This window comes from Lolium perenne, chromosome 7, assembly GCF_019359855.2.
Source record: "Lolium perenne isolate Kyuss_39 chromosome 7, Kyuss_2.0, whole genome shotgun sequence".
NCBI lineage: Eukaryota > Viridiplantae > Streptophyta > Magnoliopsida > Poales > Poaceae > Lolium > Lolium perenne.
This window is the reverse complement of record NC_067250.2, coordinates 288,144,751-288,157,294: the sequence shown is the minus strand read 5'-3', so window position 1 is coordinate 288,157,294 and position 12,544 is coordinate 288,144,751. Positions and strand designations below refer to the sequence as shown.

General features: G+C 44.2%; 2 protein-coding genes and 1 long non-coding RNA gene across 8 annotated transcripts; 2 read left to right on the top strand and 1 right to left on the bottom strand.

Moving 5' to 3' along the window:
• Positions 1–493: 493 nt before the first annotated feature.
• Positions 494–6,092, bottom strand: LOC127312356 (uncharacterized). Of its 6 annotated transcripts, none has more exons than XR_011749709.1 (4): positions 5,948–6,092; positions 3,909–5,723; positions 1,057–3,706; positions 494–978 (listed from the first exon to the last, which is right to left on the bottom strand). It is a non-coding gene; the product is annotated as an uncharacterized lncRNA (long non-coding RNA). The 6 variants fall into 6 exon arrangements; XR_011749713.1 differs by having other exon boundaries at positions 3,086–3,706; XR_011749711.1 differs by having other exon boundaries at positions 494–3,506; positions 3,611–3,706.
• On the top strand, positions 1,685–4,977 carry LOC127312354 (disease resistance protein RPM1-like). The gene is made up of 2 exons (XM_051342897.2): positions 1,685–4,470; positions 4,840–4,977. Exons 1-2 carry the CDS (start codon positions 1,685–1,687, stop codon positions 4,847–4,849), a joined length of 2,796 nt encoding a protein of 931 aa, XP_051198857.1. The 3' UTR covers positions 4,850–4,977.
• A 3,097-nt stretch (positions 6,093–9,189) lies between the features above and the next one.
• Positions 9,190–12,366, top strand: LOC127312355 (homoarginine-6-hydroxylase 2-ODD-233). The gene is made up of 12 exons (XM_051342898.2): positions 9,190–9,351; positions 9,781–9,896; positions 10,275–10,393; positions 10,506–10,569; positions 10,660–10,727; positions 11,020–11,078; positions 11,170–11,329; positions 11,459–11,478; positions 11,594–11,640; positions 11,739–11,819; positions 11,931–12,020; positions 12,128–12,366. The coding sequence occupies exons 1-12, from the start codon at positions 9,318–9,320 to the stop codon at positions 12,254–12,256; spliced, it is 987 nt and encodes a 328-aa protein (XP_051198858.1). The 5' UTR covers positions 9,190–9,317; the 3' UTR covers positions 12,257–12,366.
• The last annotated feature ends 178 nt before the right edge of the window (positions 12,367–12,544 follow it).

Below are 12,544 nucleotides of genomic sequence, written 5' to 3'. Positions count from 1 at the left end.
GAAGCGGAGAGCTGGCGAGATGCCATCGGTGGCGAGAGGCTGCTGTGCATGCCCTACTGTTATCTGCACTGCACGTATGCATTTGTGGCCAGGTCGTGTGGTGCGTGAGCGCATGCATGACTAGTGGAGTTAGTGGCCGGTGTGGTGTTAGTGCTTGGGTTAGTGGGTGCGTATGAGCCTACTTATAGCACTGTAATCAGCATATTTACTTCAAGACAAGAGAATACAGAGAGAAGAAAACTCGTGGCTGTGTGAAGCAGCACGAGACCAAATCCTTGTGTTTGAGTTCTTGTCCAAGCTACGTGAAGTAGCAGAGGGAGCTGAGCGATTCACCTCCTACAAAATATATCTGTTATATCTTGTTAAGAGCAACCTGGCAGATACACAAAACGCGTAAAACAAAACCCGTTTTGAGCATACCCTTGCATTTCTAGAGGTCGGTGCCATCTCAGATATTCAAAGTATTATTTCATACCAATATAAATCAATCTGATTATGTTTAAACATAGCGCAATACAAAAATAGTTCAATTCAATAAAATAGGGTCTGAACCAATCAAATGGTCCGAATAAAACACGAATAAACATGAATAGAGAAGAACAAATAGTATGAGATTAGCTCCCAAATAGTTGCGGTTGACGCTCAGTGAGATCTTGGCGAAATTGATCATAAGAAGCCCGGTATTCGATCTGCTGGAAAACCTCAAGGAAAGCTTGGATCTAGACCGAGTTCTTTCATGGTTAAACACGAGTGCGGATATTGTCATACTCAAAGTCCAAGTCAAGGCCCCTCTCATACTCGATGATCATATTTTGGAGGATAACACAAACAGTCATGATGTTGCCAAGGGTTTCTTTGTCCCACAAACAAGCCAGACCTTGGACAATAGCAAAGCAAGCTTGCAAAACACCGAAAGTTCACTCAATGTCTTTCCGCAAGCTTCTTGGCAAGTGGCAAACAAAGATTATTTCTTGATATCTGCATAAGAATATGATACACTTTTATTAAGAAAAATTGAGTTAATAAATTATACTGTACAGAACACAAAACAATTACCATTCTTGATATCAGATGTTGAAATAAAGGAAGGTGGTGACATCAAGGTCAGCCAAAGTGCCATACACATTCTACATCTATGCTCGCTGACAGCAAAGCTTGGATTGACTTCCTGTAGAGATGATTAGTAATCCTCACCCACCATGCATTTTTTTATACTTAAACACCTACTATGCATCTAAAATGCAGACTAAGCGGAGGCCACGTTCTATGAGGTCAAGGGTAGACAGAACTGTACGGATCTATTGCATAAAATAAGTTTTTGATCTTAATAAACAAGTCAAGGTATCAGAGTATGCTAGTGGTACCCCAATATTTCTTTAGATGAGAATTTTACATTATCAACTTGGCAAATCACATTCTTTTACTAACTAGTTAAGTTTAACTTGGTCAATTATTGAGAGTAGCATCGTCCATATTTAATCCACAAAATCATGTAGTACACTGCACGACGCCTCCAGCTGGTAGCAATATGATACCTGGCGTTGAGAGAATTTCCTTATTCACTCAAGGCATTTAGGTTGAGATTCCTTTATCAGTTGACCTCCAAAACACTAAGGCAGACACAGCAACCAGGTACCCAGGTCCACTTATTCTTGAGCTCTCAGGCAAAGGTCACAGTTCAACCATGGCGGAGGCTGTTGTCGGCCTGCTGATTGGCAAGCTTGGTGCGGCGTTGGCAGCCGAGGCAGCAGCCTTTGGTGTGTCAGTGGTCTTCAAGGAAGCATCTGCTCTCAGGGGTCTCTTCGGCGAGATCCGTGAAGCCAAGGAGGAACTGGAGAGCATGCAAGCCTATCTGCAAGGGGCGGAACGGTTCAAGGATACTGATGAGACCACCGGTGTATTTATCAAGAGGATCAGGGGGTTAGCTTTTGAAATGGAGGATGTTATCGACGAGTTCACATACAAGCTGGAAGACAGGCATGGAGGGTTTGCTGCAAAGATGAAAAAGAGGATTAAGCATGTGGACATCTGGTGTCGTTTGGCACTCAAGCTGCAAGGCATCAGAGGCAGGCTTCGACACGCTAAGCAGATGAAGAAGGATTACATGTTAACAGAAATGGAAAGGTACAACGGAGCCAGTCTTACTCATGCGAAACCAGCCACTCAAGCTTTCGGTTTCACAAGGGAAGATGACCTCGTGGGGGTCGAGGAGAACAGGGAGAAGATGATACAGTGGCTCACAGGTGATCTGGAGGAACAGAGAAGCAGAATCTCCACCGTTTGGGGGATGCCGGGTGTTGGTAAAACCACTCTAGTTTCTCATGTGTACAATGCAGTAAAAGTAGAATTTGATGCCACAGCATGGATAACAGTGTCAAAGAGTTTTAGTTTTGAAAATTTGCTGAAGAAGATTGCTCGAGAGTTTGGCATCCCAGTTGATATTGCCAACGTAGAGATGAGAAGCCTCGGCAAGGCCATACACAATTACCTCCGAGGTAAAAGCTACATCTTGATCCTGGATGATGTTTGGATTGCTGATGTGTGGACGGAGATAAGGAATCTCTTTCCAACTGATAGTATTGGCCGATATGTTATCACGTCAAGGAACCATGAAGTATCACTGTTGGCAACTGGAAATGGTGCAATTCACTTGGAACCACTACAGGCGCATCACTCTTGGTTGTTATTCTGCAGAGAAGCTTTTTGGAATGATACTGTGAAAGAGTGCCCAATAGAGTTACGGAATTTGGCTGAGAGGTTTATAAAGAAATGTAATGGTTTGCCTATTGCTATTGCGTGCATAGGCCGCCTACTGTCTCGGAAACATCCAATTCCTACTGAATGGGGAAATGTGTACATGGAGTTAGAATTGCACTCGGTGAAAAATGTGATGCCTGATGTTGACATGGTTCTGAAAGTCAGCTTGGAGGACCTCCCATATGATTTGAAGAATTGCTTCTTGCATTGTGCATTATTCCCAGAAGATTACTCAATAAAGAGGAGGAGAATAATGAGGCACTGGATTGCTGCTGGATTGGTCAAAGAAAAGGAGAACAAAACATTAGAGGAAGTGGCAGAGGGATACCTGAATGAGCTTGTAAACCGAAGCTTACTGCAGGTGGTGGAGAGGAATTACATGGGACGGTTGAAATGTTGTCGAGTGCATGATGTCATACGTCTTCTTGCCCTCAATAAAGCTGGGGAAGAATGCTTTGGCAGAGTGTACGATGGCTCCAGAACATTCTCCGGAGAGCACCCACGTCGCATATCAATCCATAGTGAAAACCTTGACCAACTGAGTCGATCGGGTTTAACACATCTTCGCGCAATTCATGTTTTTAATAGGTATATCAATACTGATTGGTTGAGGCCCATCCTGATATCTTCAAATCTTCTGTCAACATTGGATCTACAATGCGCTCGTATAGAGATGCTCCCTGTTGAGGTATTTAACTTGTTTAATCTGCGGTATTTGGGCCTCAGAAATACTGATATCAAAAGTCTGCCTGAAGAAATAAGAAGACTGCAGAACTTAGAAGTCTTGGATGCTTACAACACCAAGTTGTCGTACTTACCAAACAACATGGTGAAACTTCAGAAGCTGAGATACCTGTTTGCATGTACTGATGGTGGAGGATCCGAAATTAAACCTTTTGGTGGAGTCAAGCTGCCAAGTGGCATACATAGCTTGACGTCACTGCATGCTCTGCAATGTGTGAAAGCTAACACTGAGATTCTGCGTGAAGTTGGAGCTTTAACAGAGCTAAGAACATTTGGTGTATCTGATGTGAAAAGTGAGCACTCTGCTTACTTGAGCAATGCTATCACCAAAATGAAACATCTTATTCATCTAGAAATTACATCTATAGGGGAGGAGGAAGTGCTGCATCTTGAGGGACTTTGTTTACCTCCAACCCTTTCTAAACTTGGTTTAGAAGGGCAGCTAGAAAAAGCATCAATGCCTCAGGTTGTGTCATCTCTGTCCCGGCTTCATAACCTCACTTGGTTGCAGTTATCATTCTCCAAAATGGATGAGGAATCCTTTTCCAGGTTGTTGGGGTTACGCGGTTTATGCTTCCTTCAGCTTCTCAATACTTTCAAAGGGGAAAACATGCATTTCTCTTCAGGATCATTTCCAAAACTCCGGTTTCTATCTGTTTGGACCGCACCAGAGCTAAATCAAGTTGAAATAGAAGAAGGTGCATTGGAAAGCCTCGTTGAGCTAGTGTTTGTAGACTGTCCTGAACTAATGTTTCTTCCTCACGGTATTGAGCACCTCAGAGCCCTTGAAAAACTACATCTTATAGAAACTTCAGAAGAGCTCATAGAGAAGCTTCTACAAGAGCCTGAACCAAATGAGTGCAATGAGGATCTTATGAAAATTAGACACATAAAGGAAACCATTGTTCAACTTTCCAGGGAAGGCATACGGGAAAGGATTAGGTCATCACAAGACATCTCTGCTCCAAGGTAAGGGTTCGATGTTTCCTATGTAGGTACAAGTAAAGCAAGTATATATAATTTGTATGTGATTTTACGATGTTGTAAACTAAATATAGCACAAATCCTTTTATATTTTTTTGTGTCTATCTTCATCTGGATGTGTACAGACTATAGAGCACAGAACTTATATGACCATAGGAAACTGTGGTGCAGCTTTCCAGTTTTCTCATATGAAATTAAAAAGCTATGTTTAAAATAAGACAATAAGTAAATAAAGCAGCTAAGTATTGTTTTTTTTTTCTTTTGAGTCTTCACAGGCTCTGATTAGCAGCTGTAGTGATGATGTTTTTCATTTGTTCCATCAAGCAAGCTAAGTTTTTTTTTAATCATTCTCAGGGCATGGTGATCAAAAGCTGTACCAAAATCTGCAATACAATAATGTAACAGAGCACTGCGAACCTTTTTGTGCGGCTGCATGAGCAAAATGGCGTTCAACAGTAGCAACGCAAAATGGACCTTTCAGAATGGCAGCAGCTGGCACGGGCGATGTTTCAAGCACAAGCTGAACTAGAAGATTGGACCAGCGACAATGGCGTCAGAAGCTTGAGGAAGACAGTCCATCATCATTTGACCGCGGCTGAATCTACACCAATCTGAAGACTTAGGTTATGTCTTTATCTGTTTGATTAAGGACACTAGGTCGATACTGTTTGTTATCTTCGCTTCATCTTGTTATTTGATACTCATGATTTCACGAAATGTAGTGCTATTTTTTCATTTCTGTTAACCAGAACTTCTGTCGAGCTGTATATTGGTTTTCACTTTTCACTCCACGATTACCAGCAGGACATCACAACATTTTTTTGTTTGTTTAATTTCTGCTTGGTAATATAGCCATGACGTATCATTAAGTCAAAATAGTTTGGGTTCCAAGAGAGCGACCTCTGAAGATCATATGCCAACTGTTGTACATGAGATAATTATATATGCTACAGAAAGAAGTAAATCATCACAGCCCAATTACTAATGAGGTTGTGATTGATTTGTGTCTGAATTTGCTTGGTACATCAAAAGCATCAGAAGGTGTTGAATCAGTATTCACCCTGCAGCCATTTGCTATGCTAGGTGTATTTTTTCTTCCCCAAACCTTCTTAAGATGAACATCTAACTATCTAAGCACACATTACTGCACGCACCTGGGCCGGCTCCTCTCACTCACATGCGGTTCAATCCATCCGTGCTATACAAGTGGCGGAGCCACACTATAGATGTGTAGTATTCTGCACACATGGAGGTAAGCATGTACAGGATTAAGTAAGCTAGTTCTACACACGCTGATGGCTTCAGAGTTGGGGTAAACACAGGAGTATTTTTTTTTCGAGAACCCGCAGGAGATTGTATTAAGCATGGGACGGACCAAGATGTCCAACACAGGAGTACTAGGTCATGCCCGTCAATAACAGTTCTGAATAAGAGAAAAAACATGAGATGGAGTGGCTTCTACCTTCCGGCGGCGGAGATGAGGAGCCAGCAGATGAGTTCCGGCGGCGGAGGCATGGAGGTCGGCCACGTGGGAAGGGAGCCACCGTACTGGTCTGGGCCTTGTAGGCGAGCAGTGGCGGCCAGAGGGGATGGGAGTCAGCGAGGAAAGGCTGGGCGGCGTCTAGAGGGGCTGAACGGGGCTGCCCCAAATATGTCAAAGCTTTTGGGTTGAAAGCGAAGTACACAGATGTTTAAAAACAGAGTTTAAATTTCAAATTTGACATTTTGATGTCTTATAAAGGCGAAACATTCATCAGTGGTAGACGATATTTCCGTCGACAGCGAGGCGTGACTTTATCAATTTCAAGACAGCCCGGATCAAGTTTATGACCAGTTTCTCGGAGGTGCTCTTAGAGGTAGAGTATGTGTATGTGTTTTTATAGAGGTAAATGTGTACGTATTTATTAGCGTCTACGCATGTACTATATTTCACAAAAAAATATATTTAAAAACCACAGAACTTAAGACTGAGCTGGTCAGCACAATAGCCCTAAACAACGCACATACAGTGGTCATTTCTATTAACAGGCCGAAATAATACCAGCGAAACCTAACTGAAGGGATGGGTGACGGTCCACCCCGTAGGGCCACCCTCGCCAAGATCATTGCCACTATGTGTGCCATGTCAAGGCAATGATCACCACATTGACAGTGGCAACACACTACCATGATCAATATCATTGCCACTCTGTTGCTCTTCTCTTGCTAAACCTTGTGACTACAATACCTTTGTCGAAAACATTGCAATCATTTCACAGCCCGACAATTGCACTGCCCATAGAATGTATATGTATCACCTTGACAAGCTAACCTAGTAGCGCATGCATTTTTGCCTTAAAGTCGCCCAACCGATCGCCGGACATAGCTCAATCAATGGCGGTTACCGATTTCGACCAAACCCTAACCGCTACATAAATCTACGAGAGATTGTGGACTTACATTGGAGAAATCGGGTGCTCCTATTGGCAGAGGAATGCTCTGAGACCTGTACCGAGCGGCCGGAGCCCAGGAAGAAGACAAGCGCCTGTTCGAGGTGGCCGTCTAAGGAGGTGAAAAAACCCCAGCCAAATCGGCGAGGGTAGGACTTTCGAATGCAGGTGCCTTGCCCGGCGCGACACTATCTAGACCTCAAACCGCCGCCGATGACGATCCCTGGTCAGATCTGTCACCTCTGAGGCAGCCAACATCATCGCTTCCGTCCTCGTGCGTGGCCTCGAACAGACCGGAACGGAGCCTTCAGTGCGACTGTCAAGGTGCCTTTGCCGGCCGCTAGCATGTCGAGCTGGCGTGCCACCCACACTTCTTGGGTGGAGCGCTTCCTAATGGTGGGGAGGTCGTCAGACGGAGGGGGAGGAGGAGGAGCGGCGGTCATGGAGATTCCGAGGAAGGTGAGTGTGCCAATTGAGGGAGAGGAGTGCAGATTAATGGGATACGTCTCGTTTCCGGCTTCCGTGCTTCTCAACGCGTGCAAAACAGTAACCACGCGGTGCTCGGCAGGTCTGTTTCTGAAAAAATGGCCGAATCGGGCACTCCTGCGAGACTAACTTTTGACCTGCTTTAAACATTGTGTAGTGCAACATTTCGATGCAAGCTGGACTTCCAAATGGCCGAATTTTGGTTCACTACATACGGGAAGGAAAACGATTAGATTCCCTCGGGGATGGGCCTCCCGCAGCCTCCTGCTTGCGGAGGCGACGTGTGTCGCTGGCCCCACCTAAGAACCGAACAGGTCGTTTCCTACCTCTATTTTCCCTTCCCCCAAATTCTCCAATGCCCGACCCAATCCATGTGGCTGCTTCCGGCGACCCGCCTCGCCAGCAACCTGCAATCCGCCGACCAGCCTCCCCACCACCGTGAAGTCTCCCAGACGGCCAGCCCCACGCCCGCTTACCTCCCTAGATCCACATCGGCCAGTTTTCCCATGTGCCTCCTTGATTTCTACACAATCGTGGTGGTCTCCCGCATCACCTTCCACCGCACCAGCGACCCCGCAGGGTGGCCGTCCTCCCTTCAGCGCGTGCCTATCGACCCCACAAGATCCAGGGGCACTCCTGCGTCCGAGTCGACGTGGGTGCCCCTCTTGGTACAACAAGCCCGACCATAAGATCCACCGGCAGCGGCGAGCGTGTCCTCTACGGTCAGCAGTTACGCCGTCGGCCTTCAACCCCTCGAGCGCGCCGCCCCAATCCCATCCGCGAGCGCACGACGGCGTTGCTGCCAGCGGTGTGGCAAGGTGCTACAAATGGTGGGGGACGTGATGCAGATGCACGCCAACGTTTCTTCCGGCGGGGGAGAGGTGCTACAAACGCATGAAGGCATTGCTTCCGACGGTGGGGGCGAAGTGCTACGACGGCGGCGTTACTGTTCCCTTGTTAGGGGGCCGTTGTGTAAAAAATGATGCTAAGATCATATGATTTTGTTGCTACAATTGTTCCGTTGTTTTGCTAATTTAGTACTGAAAATTTTCTACTATGTTTCCGGTGAGTTCTCGGCGATGTCTTCGTTGAGATCATTTTTGCTATAATACCATATAATTTGAGGTACAAACATTTTATGGTTTTGCTTCAATAGTAAACTATTTTTTGGACGGAGTTGCTGCAACCTTGGGCAGCGTTCTCCGATGAGGTCTCCGTCATGTTTGTGTACCGTAGGAATATTTTATTTTGCTACAATTTTTATGCGGTTTTGGTCCAATTACTCTGGCGAAGTCTTCGGTGAGGTCTCATTGTTGTCTCCGACGATATTTTATTTTTGCTACAATAGCATTTTTTTTTGGTACAAGGTCTCCGGCGAGGTCTTCGTCAATATTTTCCGATGATATTGGGTTTCGGTACATTAGCATTTTTCTGCTACAATAGCACGTGCTCTCCGGCGAGGTATCCGGTGTGCTCAGCCTTTTTATTTGATTTCGTGACTGAACCGCTTTTTTTGCTACCGAAAGATGTTTTTTTGCTACATTCAGTAAAAGCATATCTAACCGTTTAAGATGGCCGATCCGACGGCTGGAAAATGAGATCCCGGGGCCCAGCAGTTTCCACACGGGAAAACGCTTTGTGGTGTGTTGTACGGTTCAGAGTAATACACAATCCGAGTAGTACTAGAGTTAGTCACCGAATCATCTAAAAAGAAAAAAAGAGTTAGTCACCGAATAGGATTGGTTTAGCTACTCCGCTATATATACGTGCGTAACCTCCCTCTGCGTCGCATCGTACTGACGTGACGCACGGTTGCAAATCCTGCCGTCAACACCACTCTCATCCGGCCCCACCTCACCTGCCATCGCTTATCCCAAATCCCAAATTCCTCTCGAGCCTCGAGCCTCTCTCGACAGCATGGGTTCCGACTTCAAAGCCATCCCTCTTATCGGTACGTTGTTTGCTCAATCATTTCATCGGTTATTAGTTTATTATTACCATAATCTTCTGCTGGATATGGCATCTTTGGGATTCAGATTCTGAATCTGGCCTGATCCCCCCATCCTTTCTGAAAGAAAAATTTCTGGCGTGCGATCACTGAGTCAGGAATTCAGAATAAATCTTCTTGCCGCAGTCTTAGCTGTAGCAACTGGCAGTAATCGCGAATTATTGAGAACTCTGGGACGAAAATTTCAGAACTTTCCATCCTTTCTGAATTCAGGAGACTCGCACTAACTTTCCCTGAGTATATACGAGGAAGGAATTCCTTGTTTTCCCTGAGGAATCGTATTGCAGAGATTCCTTGCTCGAAGCAGATGATACAACTGACGCACCATTTATTTATCTGAATGAAGTTCTCTTTTCCTCTTTGCATGATCAGATATTGGCGCGCTCGTCGAGAAGATCGATGATCCTGACATGGCCAACGACGAGGGTTTGTTGGACGTCATCCGGTTGCTGGACAACGCTTGTAAGGAGGCTGGATTCTTCTATGTGGTAATGACTCCTTGAACTTTTGTGATAGCAAATTGACCTTCTAAGCAGATTCTATACTTCATTTTAATGATGTAATGGTGTTTCAACTCAAAAGGGAAATAAAGAGCAGCAGTGATTTACAGACAAAATGTTCTACTGACATCAGTAACCGAATGTTATGTGTGTGTCATGTTCAGTTTTTTTGTGCAGTTGGTTTTCCCTTCTGTTTGATGAACAAAAACTATTCTAACTGAAGTTATCTTAGCGACGCACTCCCAGGCTAGTTCGAGAAGAAATAAATTATTCTGAACAATGTTCAGTTCATCGGTCCCGTGCTGAGTAACCATGTGTTGTTGTGTATGCTAACTAACGTAAATGTTGGCTTTACAATTTTAACAGAGAGGCCATGGGATTTCGGAGTCGCTAATGACAGAAGTTAGGGATATCACGCGCAAGTTCTTCCAGCTTCCTCACGAGGAAAAACTGAAGATCAAAATGACACCTCAGAGTGGATATAGGTGTGATTGCTTAAAATAATCCAACTTATCTTGTCTGCTCCCTTTATGTTTAGATCATTTTTTATCCTTGGAAGACTTTAACATATAGAAATATTTTCTTATGACATGTCAGAGGGTATCAGAGAGTTGGGGAAAATGTTACCAAGGGTAAACCTGATATGCATGAAGCAATTGATGTAAGTTTTACCTCATTCTCTAAATTTTCTTCTCACGCTTATTTAATTTGTTCAGTGTTTAGAGCTAAACCATTATAACAAACATGGCAGTGCTACACGCCTATCGAACCAGGCAAATATGGAGATCTTGCTAAACCAATGGAAGGATCTAATTTGTGGTATGTTTCCAACTCCCCATCCCCATTCTTCGTTCTCAAGATATATCTCAGAGAAGCACATGTTATGCAATTCATGATAAAAGGGTTCAGTTCCTTCTTTCTTATTGCATCAGAAAATGGAAAATATTTGGTTGGAAGCAGTTCTACACTTGTACTATGTATCTTAACTCCTCCTATCACATTATTGTACAGTACACCTACCAATATTACATGATATAATGTTCACAATGTGAAGAATGCTCCTTGAGTACTTTATATGCTTGAAATAACCGGATATTTATCTTCCATGCAGGCCGGAGAACCCATCAAATTTTCACACGCTGCTACAAAACTATACAAGCCTTTTACGGGGTATACCTATCTGAATCACTTTAATTCTTCTTCTTTGCTTGTACATAAAAGCTAGCAAATTAAGATGTTTATTATGACATTTTCATTGCAGATCTTTCAAGAAAGATCATGCGAGGTATAGCCTTGGCATTGGGTGCACCGTTGGATGCTTTCGAAGGCGAAACAGCAGGAGATGCTTTCTGGGTTCTCAGATTGATTGGATATCCAGTGTCAGCTGACATCCCGCAAGAGCAACTCACTGATACCGGGTGGTAAGAAAAACATTTCACGTTGTTTTTTTGTGTCATATCCTGGAGTGCAAAAGTTATGCTCACTTGGGTTCATACATCTGACTCTGCTTCTCTTTTGCACTAATTGCATGCATACTATGACCGATTCAGTGGAGCTCATACAGATTATGGTTAGTACACTTCCTCTCTTGGTTGTCTAGTATTGTCTTGTTTAAAAGTCAATAGTAGTACAATTTTCTTGCTTCTATATATACCAGAATGATCATAGTATTTGGTAAACTGCAGGCTTTCTGACTCTGGTTAACCAGGATGATGACATATGTGCTCTTGAGGTATTTCATTCTTCATTAACAACACTGACATACATATCTTTCATACGTTAATGCCCTCGGGATTGATGTACGTAAAATCTTTGCTAATATGGTTGCAGGTCAGAAACCTGTCTGGTGAGTGGATATACGCTAAGCCGGTACCTGGAACCTTTGTTTGCAACATTGGTGACATGTTAAAGGTCTCATGCTTTTCCAAGCTCGCTGAAATTTTATCTATTTTAGCAACTTTATTCATTCTGTTTCTTTAGCAACCTTATTAACTGCAAATCATATCATATTATCTTGGTTAGGTTTGGTCCAATGGGATATATCAGCCCACACTCCACAGAGTCGTCAACAACTCCCCTCGTTACCGTGTATCTGTCGCCTTCTTCTACGAGGTATGTATACGCAGCTGTCTCGCGCACAAACAGATTTGCGATCAGTACCAACCGTGGTGCTTAGTTACTTATGCCCAATCTTCTTGTATTTCCTCAATACCGTACAGTCGAACTTCGACGCTGCGGTGGAGCCCGTGAAGTTCTGCCGGGAGAAGACGGGCGGCGTTGCCAAGTACGAGAAGGTCGTCTACGGGGAGCACCTGGTTCAGAAAGTCCTCACCAACTTCGTCATGTAAACGGCTGGGGCAGGGGAGGGGAAAGAGAACATATTCTGTAAAAAGTACTGAAAATGTTGGAGCCGCTCATGGTGTTTCATCAATCAATAAAACCTATGGCTTTTGCTTCAGTGTCCCCGCTTTTCAAACTTTGACCCCCTATAGACAAAGCAGTCTCATTTCTGGCCGGGCAAACGATGTTACGGGGCATGGAGATATGTGAGGTCCAATCGGATGCTCCATGTGGTGCGTCAACCTTTTTTTTTTTTTTTGCGAGAAATCCACCGATCTATTAATAATCATCAACAG

Coding starts and splice junctions, on each gene's coding strand:
- LOC127312354 (XM_051342897.2), top strand. CDS start 1,685: ATGGCGGAGGCTGTTGTCGGCCTGCTGATTGGCAAGCTTGGTGCGGCG.
- LOC127312355 (XM_051342898.2), top strand. CDS start 9,318: ATGGGTTCCGACTTCAAAGCCATCCCTCTTATCG. Junction 11,641..11,738: donor ATGACATATGTGCTCTTGAG/GTATTTCATTCT, acceptor ATATGGTTGCAG/GTCAGAAACCTGTCTGGTGA. Junction 11,820..11,930: donor ACATTGGTGACATGTTAAAG/GTCTCATGCTTT, acceptor TATCTTGGTTAG/GTTTGGTCCAATGGGATATA.